The 17,201-nt window shown below is 43.3% G+C and overlaps 3 protein-coding genes across 4 annotated transcripts; 1 reads left to right on the forward strand and 2 right to left on the reverse strand.

The window, feature by feature from the left end:
- Nucleotides 1-7,124: 7,124 nt before the first annotated feature.
- Nucleotides 7,125-9,449, reverse strand: LOC125511133 (armadillo repeat-containing protein 7). Of its 2 annotated transcripts, none has more exons than XM_048676428.1 (6): nt 9,011-9,436; nt 8,868-8,904; nt 8,314-8,387; nt 8,110-8,203; nt 7,899-7,981; nt 7,125-7,570 (listed from the first exon to the last, which is right to left on the reverse strand). In XM_048676428.1, the coding sequence occupies exons 1-6, from the start codon at nt 9,080-9,082 to the stop codon at nt 7,400-7,402; spliced, it is 531 nt and encodes a 176-aa protein (XP_048532385.1). In that variant the 5' UTR covers nt 9,083-9,436; the 3' UTR covers nt 7,125-7,399. The 2 variants fall into 2 exon arrangements, with proteins under 2 accessions (XP_048532385.1, XP_048532390.1); XM_048676433.1 differs by having other exon boundaries at nt 7,514-7,783; nt 9,011-9,449.
- Nucleotides 9,450-10,860: 1,411 nt separating this feature from the next.
- Nucleotides 10,861-11,931, forward strand: LOC125511153 (RING-H2 finger protein ATL80-like). The gene has a single exon (XM_048676453.1). The coding sequence runs from the start codon at nt 11,112-11,114 to the stop codon at nt 11,745-11,747; it is 636 nt and encodes a 211-aa protein (XP_048532410.1). The 5' UTR covers nt 10,861-11,111; the 3' UTR covers nt 11,748-11,931.
- A 301-nt stretch (nt 11,932-12,232) lies between these two features.
- LOC125511144 (replication factor C subunit 5-like) lies at nt 12,233-16,138 on the reverse strand. Its single transcript, XM_048676442.1, has 11 exons — nt 15,079-16,138; nt 14,789-14,899; nt 14,651-14,683; nt 14,352-14,514; nt 14,043-14,221; nt 13,829-13,965; nt 13,443-13,538; nt 13,268-13,337; nt 13,069-13,149; nt 12,728-12,854; nt 12,233-12,649 (listed from the first exon to the last, which is right to left on the reverse strand). The coding sequence occupies exons 1-11, from the start codon at nt 15,778-15,780 to the stop codon at nt 12,573-12,575; spliced, it is 1,776 nt and encodes a 591-aa protein (XP_048532399.1). The 5' UTR covers nt 15,781-16,138; the 3' UTR covers nt 12,233-12,572.
- Between the last annotated feature and the right edge of the window lie 1,063 nt (nt 16,139-17,201).

Below are 17,201 nucleotides of genomic sequence, written 5' to 3' on the forward strand. Positions count from 1 at the left end.
CCAACCCAACAAGTACCTTCGGAGACACCTGTAGAGCACCTTTATAATCACCCAGTTACGTTGTGACGTTTGGTAGCACACAAAGTGTTCCTCCGGTAAACGGGAGTTGCATAATCTCATAGTCATAGGAACATGTATAAGTTATGAAGAAAGCAATAGCAACAAACTAAACGATCAAGTGCTAAGCTAATGGAATGGGTCAAGTCAATCACATCATTCTCCTAATGATGTGATCACGTTAATCAAATGACAACTCATGTCTATGGTTAGGAAACATAACCATCTTTGATCAACGAGCTAGTCAAGTAGAGGCATACTAGTGACAATTCTAGCATGAATAATAAACATTTATCATGATATAAGGAAATAAATAATAACTTTATTATTGCCTCTAGGGCATATTTCCTTCATTTTGATGATTGTTTAAGCAATCTTGAGCGAGTTTTGCAGAGATGTGAACAAACAAATCTTGTCTTGAATTGGGAGAAGTGCCACTTTATGGTTAATGAAGGCATTGTCTTGGGTCATAAAATCTCTGAAATAGGTATTGAAGTGGACCAAGCTAAGGTTGATTCAATTGAGAAAATGACATGTCCTAAAGATATAAAATGTATTCGTAGTTTCTTAGGTCATGTTGGTTTCTATAGGAGATTTATCAAAGACTTTTCTAAAGTTTCTAGGCCTCTTACGAATCTTTTGCAAAGGATATTCCTTTTGTTTTTGATGATGATTGTTTAGAAGCCTTTGAAACACTCAAGAAAGCCTTAATTTCTGCACATATTGTTCAACCACCTGATTGGAACTTGCCTTTTGAAATTATGTGTGATGCTAGTGATTACGTTGTTGGTGTTGTTCTAGGACAAAGAGTTGATAAGAAACTGAATGCTATTCATTATGCTAGTAAAACTCTAGACAGTGCTCAAAGAAATTATGCTACTACTGAAAAAGAATTCTTAGCAGTGGTGTTTGCTTGTGATAAATTTAGAGCTTATATTGTTGATTCCAAAGTAACTCTTCACACAGACCATGCTACTATTAAATATCTTATGGAAAAGAAAGATGGTAAACCTAGACTTATTCGATGGGTTCTCTTGTTACAAGAATTTGATTAACATATCATTGATAGAAAAGGAGTTGAGAACCCAGTAGCTGATAATTTATCTAGGCTTGAAAATGTGCGTGATGACCCACTACCTATTGATGATAGTTTTCCTCATGAGCAGTTAGCTGCAATAAATGTTGCTAATAACACTCCTTGGTATGATGACTATGCTAATTACAATGTTGCTAAATATTTACCACCTAGCTTTACATACCAACAAAAGAAAAAATTCTTCTATGATTTAAGGCATTACTTTTGGGATGACCCACATCTTTATAAAGAAGGGGTAGATGGTATTATTATACGTTGTGTACCTGAGCATGAATAGGGACAAATCCTACAGAAATGTCACTCCGAAGCTTATGGAGGGCATCATGCTGGAGATAGAACTGCTCACAAGGTATTGCAATCTAGATTTTATTGGCCTACTCTCTTCAAGGATGCCCTTAAGTTCGTCTTATCTTGTGATGAATACCAAAGAATAGGTAATATCGATAAGCATCAAGAAATGCCTATGAATTATTCACTTGTTGTTGAACCATTTGATGTTTGGGGATTTGATTACATGGGACCTTTTCCTTCCTCTAATGGGTATACACATATTTTGGTTGTTGTTGAGTATGTTACTAAATGGGTAGAAGCTATTCCAACCAGTAGTGCTGATCACAACACCTCTATTAAAATGCTTAAGGAAGTTATTTTCCCAAGGTTTGGAGTCCCTAGATATTTAATGACTGATTGTGGTTCACACTTTATTCATGGTGCTTTCCATAAAATGCTTGCCAAGTATGATGTTAACCATAGAATTGCATCACCTTATCATCCTCAGTCTAGTGGTCAAGTTGAACTTAGCAATAGTGAAATAAAATTAATTTTGCAAAAGACTTCCAATAGGTCCAGGAAGAATTGGTCTAAGAAATTAGACGATGCACTTTGGGCTTATAGAACAGCATATAAAAATCCTATGGGTATGTCTCCTTATAAAATGGTTTATGGAAAAGCTTGTCATTTGCCTCTTGAGTTAGAACATAAAGCATTTTGGGCAATCAAAGAACTCAATTATGACTTCAAACTTGCTGGTGAAACGAGGTTATTTGATATTAGATCTCTAGATGAATGGAGAAACCAAGCTTATGAAAATGCAAAATTATTCAAAGAAAAGGTTAAAAGATGGCATGACAAAAGAATCCAAAAGTGTGACTTTAAAGTTGGAGAATATGTTCTTTTATACAACTCTCATAGATTCTTTGCAGGAAAACTCCTCTCAAAATGGGAAGGCCCATATGTCATCGAGGAGGTTTACCGATCTGGAGCCATCAAAATAAATAATTTCGAAGGTACTAACCCGACGGTTGTCAATGGGCAACGAATAAAGCATTATATCTCAGGTACGCCTATTAATGTTGAAAGTAATATTATCCAAACTTTGACACCGGAAGAACACATAAAAGAGTCCTTCCGGAACACTCCAGAATCGTGAAAACAAGGAGGTACATGATACGGTAAGTAAACGGACTCCGAAAAATCTGCAAAAATATTTTTTATCAGTTTTGGAATATTTAAGAATTTTGGAAATAAAGAAACTTCCAGGAAGCGTCCCCTGGTGGGCACAAGACACCAGGGCGCGCCACGCCAGGTGGGTTGTGCCCACCTGGGACACCTTCCGGACTCCGTTTTTCTACCTTATGCTTGTCCTCCAAGATAAAAAAATCTATATATACTTCCCGAACCTGTTGATCACCGTAACGCGGAGAAAACCTCTGTTCTCCTTTGTTGCTGTTTTCTGCACAGTTCTGAGAATATGTCGTCCCAAGACTCCGACGGAGAGAGCTATGTCTCACATCTCATTGCTGACCCAAAGACCTATGGGGACCTATCCCCTTATGGTCGAACTACAGATGACAAAGAGGATGCCCACTTGATGAAGATCGATGATTCAAGCTCGGAGGAGGAGGATGTCCCTCTACCTCAACCTGGGATATGCACATGGAATTCAAGAAGTCAAGTCTTCCTAAGAGAGCTAACCGGTCTAAAAACCAATCCATTCCTTTTCGTTTTAGGCAGAAAAGCAAAGGGGATTTATGTGACAAGTTCTTGGAGTTGGAGTTGGAAGTCGATTATTTAAAGGAGGAAATTGCTCTCATCAACTATAATATGAAAAAGTTGAAGGCACAATTGTCATCATCACCATCATCTTCTTCCCCACCAAAAGAAAACTGAGTATCGGGTATGGGCACTCCCCTTGTCTTCCGCCAAGCTTTGGGGAGGCGCCCCGGTATCGTATCATCCCACTATCTTTTTGCCTTTACTTATTTTAGTGCGATCTTTTTCTTTAGATGAATAAAAGTTTAGTTCGATCCTTTCTTCCTTGAGAGTTTGCTTAGTAATCTATCCTTGTAATCGTGTGCAAGTTATATAATAAATTTTAGTTTGAGTTTTTGCTTTACTTTCATGTTGAAAATAAAATAAAAGAAATAAGAAAGAAAAGGAGAAATGAAAAAAATAAAGGAAAGGAAATAAATGAAGAAAAGATCATATACTAATCTTATGGTAGGTGATGACACCACATAAGGAAAAGTATAAGTAGAAAATTTTATTAGAGATTGACAAACATAGTATTAGTCAATGATGCAACTCATGAAAGAATTAATAAGGGAAGAGAAGATTCACATATAAATATACTATCCTAGAAATCTTTTGTGATTGTGAGCCCTCATCAAAATATTATATGCCAAAATTATTGACGTTAGACAAGGAAGACAACTTAATGGTTTATGTTTGTTTATATTCACATAGAAGTCATATTGTCATAGAACCTGTAACATGTGGTGCGTGCCCCTATCTTTGCTAGCCAAAAATTCCGCACTAAGTAGAGATACTACTTATGCATCCAAAAACCCTTAAACCCAAATCTTACTTTCAAATGTCCACCATACCTACCTAGGGGTTGAGCAACATCCCTCAAGTAAGTTTTCATTGGTGCAAAAAGGCAATAAAAATTGCTTATTAAAATGTGAGATCATTTAGTGTAAGAGAAAATTGAGTGTTGCACGAACTTGTGATGGTGAAGAATAAAAGCGACAGACTGCATAATAAAGGTCGCTATCACAAGGGGCAACACAACGTGACATTCTTTTGCACTAAGGGGTTGAGCATACAAATAAATAAGCACATGGCAACCTCTGCTTCCCTCTGCGAAGGGCCTATATTTTACTTTTATGTATTTACTTTTATGCAAAGAGTCAAAGTTTTCCTTCTATCCCTTTTTTCTCCTTTGGCAAGCATCATGTGGTGAGGAAAGATATAGGCACATATGTCCAGTTGAATATAGATAGCATGAGTTATTATTGTTGACATCACCCTTGAGGTGAATACGTTGGGAGGCGAAACTATAAGCCCCTATCTTTCTTTGTGTCCGGTTGAAACGTTTTGCTCATGTGTACGCGGTGAGTGTTAGCAATCATAGAAGACTATATGATGGTTGAGTATGTGGACATGTCTAAAGGCTCCGATACGTGACCCTTCCTGAAAAGATGATGAATTGTAGTTGCAAAGTTGACTGAGAACATAGTTTGTTAGTTTTTAATAGAGTTTTTGCTTTATACTTCAATTGTGTGATGAATTGTTACTTATTCATGAGAAGTATATGATAGTAGTTTATGATAAAAGTTCTATGATAAGAGTCTTATGTTTAAGTTTGTTGTTGTTATAAAAATGAACATGATGCTTCTATGTCTGTATTTTGTTTTATCGACACATCTCTCTGACATGTTTTTCGATTTCGGTTTTCGCTTGAGGACAAGCGAGGTCTAAGCTTGGGGGATTTGATTCGTCCATTTTGCATCATGTTTTCTTACTGTTATTTATAATGTTTTTATCCATAATAATGCTTTTTGGAGTAATTCTAATGCCCTTTCTCCCATAATATGCAAGGTATACACAAAGAGGGAGAATTACAGCAGCTGGAAATCTAGACCTAGAAAAGCTACGTCAGGCTACCTATTATGCACAACTCCAAACAAGCTAAAACTTCATGGAGATTTTTATGGAATATTTGAGGAATATTGAAGCAAATAACTACCAGATGGGGCCCACCAGGTGGGCACAACCCACCTGGGCGCGCCGGGGAGCCCAAGCGCGCCCTGGTGGGTTGTGCTTACCCAGGCCCACCTCCGGTGCCCATCTTCTGGTATATAAGTCCTTTTGACCTAGAAAAAAATAAGGAGAGGACTTTCAGGATGGACCGCCGCCGTCTCGAGGCGGAACTTGGGCAGGAACACTTTTGCCCTCCAGCGGACGATTCCGCCGGGGGAACTTCCCTCCCGGAGGGGGAAACCATCATCGTCATCATCACCAACAACTCTCACACCTTGGGGAGGGCAATCTCCATCAACATCTTCAACAACACCATCTCCTCTCAAACCTTAGTTCATCTATTGTGTTCAATCTTGTTACCTGAACTATAGATTGGTGCTTGTGGGTGATTAGTGTGTTGATTACATCTTGTAGTTGATTACTATATGGTTTATTCGGTGGAAGATTATATGTTCAGATCCAATATGCTATTTAATACCCCTCTGATCTTGAGCATGATTATTATTTGTGAGTAGATACTTTTGTTCTTGAGGTCACGGGAGAAATCATGTTGCAAGTAATCATATGAACTTGATATGTGTTCGATATTTTGATAGTATGAATGTTGTGATCCCCTTAGTAGTGTCATGTGAACGTCGACTACATGACACTTCACCATATTTGGTCCTAAGGGAATGCATTGTGGAGTAGCAATTAGATGATGGGTTGCGAGAGTGACAGAAGCTTAAACCCCAGTTTATGCACTATTCCGTAAGGGACCTATTGGATCCAAAAGTTTAATGCTATGGTTAGGGTGTATTCTTAATACTTTTCTCGTAGTTGCGGATGCTTGCGGGAGGGTTAATCATAAGTAGGAGGTTTGTTCAAGTAAGAACAACACCTAAGCACCGGTCCACCCACATACCAAATTATCAAAGTAGCGAACACAAATCAAACCAACATGGTGAAAGTGACTAGATGAAATTCCCGTGTACCCTCAAGAACGCTTTGCTTAGCATCAGAGACCATTTTGGCATGTCCTTTGCCTCAAAAGGATTGGGCTACCTTGCTGCACTTTTGTTACTACTATCGTTACTTGCTCCTTACAAATTATCTTGCTATCAAACTACTCTGCTACTTACAATTTCAGAACTTGCAGACATTACCTTGCTGAAAACCACTTGTCATTTCCTTCTGCTCCTCGTTGAGTTCGACACTCTTACTTAAATAAAAAATTGCTTTGCCTTCTTCTGAATCCGACAAATTTAAGAACAAGGCATGACCTTGACATCACCATCTTGAAATGTAGAGACACATGCTTAAAATGCTCATCTGTGAACCGCGTCAGGTTTCAGTCTGTTTGGAATATATATAAGGTGGAGCACCATATTATCAAAAAAAAAATCATTTGTGCTGGTCAATTTATCGAAGCACTTGAGTTCTTGTGCTCTAATACTTGTATAAGGTGGACCACCTTCTTATCGAAGTAATTAATCATTTGTGCTGGTCAATTTATTGAAGCACTTGAGTTCTTGTGCTCTAATACTTATATTCCTTAATCCATCTTTTGTGCACGGCTTCTTTCCTCTTCCGTAATCTAATTGTTGTGTATATAGATCAAGGTATCACAACTTCACAGAGAGTGGGGAAGAATGATAGTTTTCTGCTACTACTTTATAATGAAGCATGGAGAGACTGATTACATGTTTAACCAGCAGTTTGGCAAACTTGGAAGGATGTGAAAATTAACAGAAATATGACAGAGATGGGTCATGAATGAAATCCTCATTTAGCACTTCAGCTCTTGTTCACGTTCATGTGGATATATACTTGAAGCGGAGAAACTGTACTCCCTCCGTCCCAAAATAAGTGTCACAGATTAAGTACAAAGTTGTACTAAATTAACGACACATATTTTAGAGCAGAGGGAGTATTCAAGAACATGGAATTAACAAAGGAGCACTTTATCCTCCTTTCTTTTACTGCCAACTCCACCAATTAGAGTCGATAATTTTACAGTTGTCTGGAATAAATACCAAGACCTCAACGCTGATGAACTTACTGATTTCTCACAGAGGTCGTAAAAATTCCAGATTTATGTCACAACTAATTATTGTGCTTGGATAAATGGACACAGAATTGTAACTCCTGCGTAGCCTCTCCTGTCTGTCCTCTATCAGATGAAATGCTACATGCCTTACCATCTGCAGTTCTGAACTGCCGTCACGAGTTGACGTGCTTGTCCAGAAATGCATTTGCCAGATTGCTGAAGCTGCTGTTGACGGCTCCAGCTGCAGAATAGTCTCTTATGATCCTAAGTACATCCGGTTTCAATATCTCATTCTTTGTCGACAGGTTGCATAAGTAGTACAAGGCTCCAAGTGCGTAATTCACCTGCAGGCAACCAATCAAATGGAAATGTTGGATATGTTGAAGTGAGAACATATAGTGACATAAAGACTGATATGTATACAATGAAGATAATGGATGAAACAGAGAGACAAGCGACTGAGGGTGTCCTGGCTAAATATCCTCAATTCACATGTCTCCTCTCCTTTAGCCCTACTTCCCGAAGTAACCTTTATTTTAGACATCACCCAAAGTAGCCTAATCGATCAAGAGGAAATTTACATGCAAGGAAACAATCAGAAAAAAAATACTCTTCAAAACAAAGAAGACCTATACTGTTATGATTGCAGTTCATAGGTTCAGAAACACTCACTGTATTCTTAACTGGGCTAGATAAGCATTGTACAACCAACGGGATTCCACCACATTGAGTAATAACAGAAGCATTTGCTGGATCTGCATGATAAATTCAAAATAAGATGACCGCGTCGAAAAAATATGTTTGATAGACACATTGAATAAGTACCTTGCATGCTTCACAATAATAAAAAATTCCGTAGAATTCAAGACATTAGATTGCTCACCAACACATGAATTACATATTCCACCAACGCCGAACTCAACAAGCCTTTCATTTGGTTCCGTAATGCAGTCCAAGAACAACTCGAGAATATTCAGCTGAGAGAACAGAACATATATACCGTCTCATTGAATAGGAAAGTACCAGAACAGTGCTACCAAAAAAATGCAGCAATTGACCGAAAGAAAAGGCATGTGGAATCATCAACCTGGCGCATAAAGGCATAGTTATAAGGGTCATATGCAAAATTTGACAGGTTTGCAACAATTCTCTCCTTGTACCCTGAAACAAAAATAAATAAATTGATGAATTTGGTGAGCACATAATATGATAAATAACACTGAAGCTGTGGCGTTTCACCGACAAAGTAGAGCTATCTTCATACCATATGATAATTCCCAAACCTTTGCTGTGCTATCTAGTCAACGACATCACTAGAGAGCCCATGCGTCAACCTTACAACCCCTTTTGTCTAGCTTAGAATGTATTGTGCATCTTTTCCTTGGTGCCGTTTGGAACTTCACTAGTACTTCACTAAGTTGTTTGTTTTGGCCCCTATACAATTGTCTTTACTGAGCGGCGACGAAATTCAGTTTCGCAGCACAATCTGCTGACAACGATTTCTACCATAATTCTAACTGAACTCAGCTTCTGTTTTCAGCTCCACCAAAACCAATACACCGAATTCTAGTACAAAAACACAGAAATTTGACTCCGGTGCAAGCCTAAGAAAGAAGAACGAATCAGCCAACAGATTTTTACCTTCATCCGTGGAGTCCTGGAACTGGGTCACAAGATCCTGAGGAAATTCGTGATTACGGGTACGTTAACAAGTTAGAACAATCGCGGGAGGAATTGGGAGACCCCGGGCAATCCCCGACCGAGAAGGCGGGAAGGGGGCAAACCTGAAGGTACTGGTCTCTCGGGGTACCGCCGCGGCCAGTGCGCTCGACCTGGCGCTGCGCGTTCGTGAACATCTCCTCTCCGCGGTCCCTTTCCTCCTGCCAGCTGCCTCCGGCGTGCGCGGTCGCTCGCCGTCGCCGGCGACGCACTTTTATTTTAGCGTAGACGATTCCTCACGGCAGTCAACGCTGCGCAATGTGCTGCTGCTTGCAGATGCAGCGGCGGCCGAGGCAGAGGAGGGGCGGGAGGGACAGAGGAGGCGCGGGGGAGGAGGTGGACCGGGAGGAGGCTGCGGAGCGAGGCGCGGCGGCGAGCTGGGGGGCGGGGTGAGGGGAGGCGCGGCAGCGACTGGAGGGCCGGTGAGGCGTGGCGCGGCACGCCGCGGGGAGGGACGGGAAAGGGCGGCGCCTCTCAAACGAGATCGTCTCGCGTAGCTATTTCTCCGTCAGAGGGACGTCGGACGCCGCTGGCCGTGCATCACGTATCCGACGGCGACCATTATTTTTTTCGAGCACAAGGCGACCAAAGACGGTGACCTCGTTCACTCCAGAGGCCACGAAGACCAGCAGCCCATACGGCCCATCATCTATCGCTCTCGCTGGGTGCCCGGCCTCATGTGCATTCGATGAACAGTAAAACCTAAAAAACATAGCAGAAAACATAAAAAATCTGATTTATATTTTGTCTTTTTTGCCATGAGCTTCTCAGATGTTCAAGTTTCATCAAATTTTGCACGGACATCACGCACAACAGCATCTTGCACATTTTTTTTTCTTTTTTTCATGATTTTACTGTCCATCCCCTAAGCCCGGATGTAAATTAGCAACGTCCAATAGCGTGGCTCCTATTTGGCGTGTAGGCCGATGTATAGCGACCTAGCGCGTACACCCTCTGTATGTCTTGCGGTAATGATTCTTCTGAAATTACGAACCCCTCACCACCCCTCCTCGCGCGTATGAGCCGTCCCATTTTGTTTTTTGTTCCCACCGTTTATGAGAGGGTTCTAGAACCTTCTATGCATCGGTTTTTTCTTTTTCTTTTGTTTCTTTTTTCTGGGTTTTCACTCATTTTTTCTTTTTTATATATTTTTTCTTTTTTTTCATGTTTTTTTTCTTTTCTAGACTGGGCGCTAGGTCGCCCATCCAGTTTTACTAGGACTGCCAAGATATAGGTGGACAATGCAAGGAAGGAGCATAGCTTGCCTGCACCGATTTTATAGGGCACCGGCAACAATGTCTCGATGCATCTGGTCTCATCCCTAAAAATAACACAAAGTTCTTCTTGTGCAATATATTTACCTATCGTGTATAAATTCATTGCTGTGATTTAGTAGTACAAGGTAATTTTATAAGATGTGACACTAATTTTCATATTTAAGTCTGAGATAGCTCACTACGTGTGCCAGGTGGTGATAAAAATGTGACATTTTCTGTCAGTGATAGATCAAGATTTACTTCCTTCATTTCAAATTATTCGTCAATGGATGTATTTAGAACTAAAATATATCTAGATACATCCATACCCGCGACAAGTAATTCGGAACGGAGGAAGTAGATCTTACTTCTGCCGTTCCGAATTATTTGTCGCAAAAATGAATGTTTAGATGTTTAGATCCATTTTCGCGACTTTCTGCGACAAATAATTTAGGGCGGAGGGAGTATTTAGCTAGTTTTTTTGTCAGAACTATCACTATTTAGCTAGTTGTTAGTAAAAAAATATCTCCCTAAACTGAGCACCCACCACCCAGTGTAATAAATTCCCTAAAAGAAACTTCGAAAATATCATGAGGGTATGACCCGCCAAGACCAGCACGCGGGCGCGCAGCGCCATGGGATTGGGTGTCGGGTCGGTTGGCCAATGTTCATGCATGATGAGCGTCCATGTCGTTCCGTCCCGGCGTCGCATTCGCCTCGCCGTAAAGCTCACGGCTCCGTCCCTACCAACAGCGACACCGACGCCCGACGCCGACGACCCACCACCCTCCGCCTCGCCTCGCCCCACTCCGCCCCGTGCCCGTACCCATGCGCGCGCGCGTGAGCCACACCTAAAAGCCCATCGATCCCATCCACCCCATGGTCGCCGCGGCGGATCCATACGCTGGCCATGGCCGCGCGCCGCCTCCTCAGCGCCCTCGACGTCCGCGCCTCGCACCTGCCGAGGCCTCCGCCGCCGCCGCCTTCACCGGCCCAGCAGGGGGCGTCCTTCCCCATGCTGCTCCCGGTCTTCCTCCTCTTCGTCCTCCTGCTCTGCTTCCTCTCCATCTTCCTCCTCCGCGACCTCCTCCGCTTCTTCTCCCTCTGGCTCCGCCGCCGCCGCCGCCTCCAGTCCAGCGACGCGGACGCCGCCACGGGCGAAGAAGGCGAGCCCGCGCCCGCGCCGCGCAAGCCGGCGGGCCTGGACCCCGCCGTCATCGCCTCGTTCCCCACGGTGCGGTTCGAGGCCGACGCCGCCGGCTCCGCGGCGCCGGCGGAGTGCGCGGTCTGCCTGTCCGAGTTCGCGCCCGGCGACGCCGTCCGGCCGCTCACCGTCTGCCGCCACGCCTTCCACGCCGCGTGCATCGACTCGTGGCTCGGCGCGCACACCACGTGTCCGGTCTGCCGCACCGACCTCGACGCGCCGCCCAACGAGGAGATCGCCTTCGCCGAAGAACACGGACACAGTGGCCTCACTGCAGCGGCGGTCCACGAGGCCACTGGACACCGGACAACGTCATCACCTCCGGCAACTGACCACCGGTAACCAACGGTCGCCGGCCACGCAACACTGAGTGGCGATCCGGTGTGTCGCGTTCTCCAAATTTTGTTGAATCCTTTTTAGTACTAGTAGTTGGTAGGAATTGGTAGCTTAGGTACGTTCATGCATGGGACGTGTGTATATACCGAAATATTTCCAAATAAATGTAAGCGTGGATATTTTTCACTTACCACTGTGATTACATTGTTCATTGCAACTATTTAGAAGATGAACAGGGGACTGAACGGCTGCTGGACCTGAGTAAACACTAAGCAAGTCTGTTCTAAACCTAGCACATGGGCAATTTTACACTATCAAAGATGCTAATGAGATTCCTTCAGAATTATGCATAACAGCACAAGTAATATGGCACTTTTGCACACGGAGAAACTTGGGTTCCTGATATTATCAACGATTTTGCTAAAGCACATCTAGATGTGCCCTAAGTATTGCACATCTAAGTCTAGTATCAATGCATTACACCAGTACCAGGCAAGGAATACCTTTCGAGAAAGGGGAAAACATTGTTAATATACAGTCGTACGACATTATTCTCAGATCACACAAATTATCATATATGAAGTTGATTTTTGTACAAACCACAATATCACAATTCACACGTATACAGAGTTGTGTGCATAATCACAATTCACACGTATACACGCAAACGGGGCGGATAAAAAAAGGTATGTTTTCCTTCTTAACATGCAAAGCAACGCCGAGGTGCTTTGATTCAGACTTCAGAGGCACACCACTGCTTATTTATCAACACTGCTACAACACTCGCTCGCGCTAGAGGATTTGTTGATCGAGAGAGTGATTCCACCCTCTTCATGAAGGAACACCGCCTCTGCTTGAGTTCTTCGTTATTAAAGATCTGTAGAAGCTCATGAACCTCACAGTGAATTCTGCAATTGCAAAGTATAGTCATTTTACACCACAGTTCATGATTGATTGAATGAACCAGTTTTTTTTTTGGCTTGTACCTTCAATCTTTATGAAGCATTGGATGGCTTCCCCTTGGTCCGGGCCTTCAACAGCGAAACCTTCTATATTGATAGCTCTTTTGTCAGAAATTGTGTCCTGAGATTTGTATTCTTTGCACTGCTCGTTCTGAAACAAGCAAGCAATATATATTAGCGCACACTTACACAGTAGACTAGTTCACAAATAGAAAATAACCTACTCCCTCCGATCCAAAATAAGTGTCACAGTTTTGAACTGAGGTTAGTTCAAAACCGCGTCACTTATTACGGATGGGAAGTAGTATCACTTAATATGCGCGCAGTCCAGCTTAAGAAAAAGGAATGCTTGTAGACGGGCTCACTTGGTTCAACTCCAGTGCCAGTTCATCGATGCTATTCTGAAAATCTTCATCCCTGTCCCTTTTCAGTTCATTAACCAAGTGCTGCATCACAAAGCAAAAGGGAAAATCACAAACAGTAATGAGCTCTGACAAAAATGAACCTCGGCCAGACTCTTGGAATCACAAAGAACACATAAACACAAGGTAAAGTAGAGCTTACACAGAAAATGAAATAAGGTGACACATTATGTTCAATCATTTTTCTGATCTTCCGCCGAATGAGATACAGCCTGTGTAAAGGTCATTCAGCAAAATTTATGTTTTCATTCTGAAGTTCAAAAAAGAAGCTCGCGCGTACTGAATTGCAAACCATCATAGTGAAAGGGATAGCTTACTGCTTTGGACTTGGCTCCTCCATGATTTTTTTGGCAACATCATAAATTTCCTCCTCCCATCCAGTCAAAATGGGCTGGTCTTTCGTGAATGGATAGCTGTGTTGGTTAAGAGAGTTGTTTATGAATATGGAAAGCCCTATGATTCAGTACCCATGGTGGTAGTTATAACAATGCGAACAGACAGTTATAAGCAAGCATGCTGATGAGGATGAAACTTTTGTGGTATGATGGCTACAACAGAAACAACACACCTTGATGGATCAGTTGACTTCTACTCAAAATGAATATTGTACCTCTGGCACATTGCAGTTTCAAAATGGACTGCTATTATGGCATTTCTACAATCTGAATATGAAATGAATGAGGAAATCATTCCATGTGCTTACTTTGCTTTCCATGTAGCTTCAAAAGAGCGTATTGCCTGTCGGAGATTATTACTCGCGCTAGCTGCAATTCTACTGGCAAGTCCACGAGGCAAATCTATGCCTTCTTGTGTAGCAATGAACTCTAGAACCTTGATTATCTAAGAGAAATTCTGTATTCATCAAACTGTCCAGCACTGGAGAGAAGACAAATCATTCATACAGACCTAGTATGTACCTCATCAAATGAAGGTGGTTTAAGTCGGACAACCTTGCATAAATGTTCAACGGCATCAAGGTTTGAAGAACTGGAGCAGCTGAAAATAATTTTGTTGCAACCTGCATACCTCCCCAAAAACCAACCGACATAATGCTGAAGATCAGACGAAAGCCTATCAGCATCATGGACCACAATCACTGCATATATGAACCACTGACGCTTTAATATGTCATTTCACATCAACGAAGAATAGGCAGCTGTTCAAAATCCTGTGTTGATTAACAACAGTACCGCCAAAAGGAGAGGCAGAGATGTGTTAGAATGTACCTTTGCAGTTAGCATGATCGCAAATCAAGTCCGGTGGTGGGATTGACTCATTCAACAAAGTAGTTATGACATACTTCTCATAGCCATGTAAATCAGCCAAGTTTACCTCCACGTGATGATCTGAAATCTTCACTTTAACATCAATGTGTTTGGCGATTTCTCCCTACATCAAACAGTTCACCAGAAAGAAGGTACAGAACAAATTAAATTTTATAATCTACTTAAGAATATTATCCTCTTCACGGTAATAAGGTTACTGATGAAACAGAAAATGCGCCATTACAAGTTGCAATTCATACCTTCAGCTCGATTCTCTTTGTGATTTCCTCTATCTGTGAAATGGCAATACAAATAAGGTATTCGCGAGTTTCAAGCACTCAAGTTTACCTCAGGATAAAAAGTAAATAGTAATTTGTTCAAAGGCTGGCTACAGTGACCTTGAGATTATCAGGACCAAAAGCATCTCTTAAAAGGGCCAGCACCATGCTTCTCTTCCCGACAGCCTGCGCCCCTTCAAATATGAAATGGTTGCATTGGCGTTCAGTCACCTGGATGCAGCAGTTATCACAAAATTCAGTCTCAAATCCCAATTCAGCATGTCATCACAGTGTGCCTATCATCAGTTCATCACTCCATTCTAGTGCTTAGCTACAGTTTTACAGTGACGAAGGAATTCAAAGCAGTGGTAATTTCGTGTAAGATTAAAGTGGGAGGGGTGTGTGGCAACCATCCGGTGGAGCTCATCGGCGACGGCCTTGTTGCATATGAATTCCCCGAGCACACTGGGCCGGTACCTGTCCGCCCACACGTACTGATCCTCCGCCGCCGCTGTTGATTCCACTGACAGCTGCGGAGAGTCCACCTGCGGCGACTTCGGCTTGCGCGAAACCCTCACCCAGATGTTTGCTCCTCTCCCGACGGTGGTGGCGGTATCGCTTCTCCAGTTGCTCGCAAGGCTGGCAACCACTTCGGTGGCCGCCACGGCACTGGCTTGGGACACCGGCGGCGTCGGCTCTCTTCCGACGGCGGCGGCGTCCTCTCTCTCCCTCAAAGGCCTCCTGGCAGCGACTCTCTCCGCGTCTGCCTGGTCTAGGCGTGCCGGTACCTGGGTTGACGTGGGCGGCGTCGACGCCGACGACGGCCGAGGCCGCGGGGGCGTCGACACTGACGACCGCCGAGGCAGCGGGGGCGTCCGGGTGGGGGTGGCGGCGGTGCTCTTAGGGACGCAGGCGGCGCCGAAGCGGTGGAGCACGCGGTTGACGAGATTGGAGCGCGGCTGCGGCGGCCTGCCGCAGCCCGGGAGGAGGTGCACGGCGCGGCGCCTGGCCTCGCGGCGGCGGTCGTCGGCGAAGGCCGCGGAGAGGGTGCGGCCAGTCGGGGAAGCGGGCCAGGCGGTCGGGGATGCGGGTGGCGGGGTCTCGATCGCCATGGGGGGTCTGACGGGGACAGACGGGGACGCGGCGATGTGGGTGCATTGGCGTGAGGTGATGGGAGGAAGCAGGTGAAGGGAATCGGGAGGCGCCGGCGCGACCTCGCCGAGGAAGGGGGGAAGCTGGCGGGGGAATCAAGGTGCAGCATTATGCCGCGGCGGAAGGATCATTCCGTTTGATTAAGCTAGAGCTTTGTTGGTTAAATATTCCCGGTGTCACCTGTCCATCCATCATGGTCGCAGTCGTGGGCTTGGCCAGCCGGCCGCCGTGGGTTGGCTATGGCTAACCGACGGCGACGCTAGACTGGACAACGAGAGAGAAAAATGAGCAGCTCTTTTCTGGCGCTGGAAATGGTTCGGTGGGCTGAATGGTGTTGCTGTTTGGGTGTGGTGGCAGTATATCTTCTGGGCTGGTAGCTACTCCCTCTTTACCTAAAATAAATGTGGCAGTTTTGATTTAAGGTTGTCTTTATTAAACTGACAAGCTTGTTCAAAAAATATTAAACTGACAAGATATTATAATCTGACTGAATGGTTCTAATCAGAAATTTAGGAATTACATCAAAGCATGTAAAAAAAATGCTAAGAGCTTCATTAGCGCAACGGTGCGCCGCCCAGTTTGCTTCACAACGAATCCAAAGAAGCCTCAAACCCTGAAAAGACTCGGACATCTGCTTGATTTTCTTATCATATGTGTATCATTGACCCGGAGGGCACCCGAGTCATGCCACGGGTCAACTAGAGTAGAGCAATCCATCTGCACAATGACCCCGCAAAAAAAAATGACCCTTTAGTCTCTCATTCTCATAGTTGCATCAATAACGGAATATCAATGCCCTTATGCTGACTTGTATCTGCCTCAATAAAGGTACAACGGTGACCCGTAAAGACATAGCTGTAACAACTCGAGACTGACGCTCCAGTTGCCTTTCATGTTTTCATGATAGCCGCGTTCATTATTTGTTTGTTGCATTCATCATCGCATCATTTGCATTGTGTCGGCACTCTGTTGTCGTTTTTTTTCAAAATTTACATCCGTTCGTAGTTGTCGATTCTCCTCGTTGCCTTGCATTGACCATTCCGAGACCAACCACGCGCCCGCGGCACACATTTTGAGACCAACAACATTTTTTCACATTATATTACCATTTTCAAAAATCATGAACATATTTTTTGCAACCTGTGAAACATTTTTAAAATGGCACGCACATGTTTTTGAATGGTAGCAAACCTTTTTATAAACTTATGTAAACATTTGTTACATTGTATAAACATGTTTTTCAATACAATGTTTTTTAAAAAAACAATGTACATTTTAAAAAATGTCATGACAGTTCTATGGATGGTAAAAACTATTTTCTAGTCACATTTTTTGCATTTTATAAACACTTTTATAAAATATCACGATCGTTTTTGTATAA

This window comes from Triticum urartu, chromosome 1 (assembly GCF_003073215.2).
Source record: "Triticum urartu cultivar G1812 chromosome 1, Tu2.1, whole genome shotgun sequence".
Lineage (NCBI taxonomy): Eukaryota > Viridiplantae > Streptophyta > Magnoliopsida > Poales > Poaceae > Triticum > Triticum urartu.

Excerpts from the sequence above, each read along its gene's own strand:
- LOC125511133 (XM_048676428.1), bottom strand. The coding sequence starts at position 9,082 with ATGTTCACGAACGCGCAGCGCCAGGTCGAGCGCACTGGCCGCGGCGGT. Across the intron at positions 8,905-9,010 it reads CGAGAGACCAGTACCTTCAG|GATCTTGTGACCCAGTTCCA; the intron begins GTTTGCCCCCTT and ends GAATTTCCTCAG. Across the intron at positions 7,571-7,898 it reads CTAGCCCAGTTAAGAATACA|GTGAATTACGCACTTGGAGC; the intron begins GTGAGTGTTTCT and ends GGTTGCCTGCAG.
- LOC125511144 (XM_048676442.1), bottom strand. The coding sequence starts at position 15,780 with ATGGCGATCGAGACCCCGCCACCCGCATCCCCGACCGCCTGGCCCGCT. Across the intron at positions 14,900-15,078 it reads CCGATGAGCTCCACCGGATG|GTGACTGAACGCCAATGCAA; the intron begins GTTGCCACACAC and ends TGCTGCATCCAG. Across the intron at positions 13,966-14,042 it reads AACCACCTTCATTTGATGAG|ATAATCAAGGTTCTAGAGTT; the intron begins GTACATACTAGG and ends AATTTCTCTTAG.
- LOC125511153 (XM_048676453.1), top strand. The coding sequence starts at position 11,112 with ATGGCCGCGCGCCGCCTCCTCAGCGCCCTCGACGTCCGCGCCTCGCAC.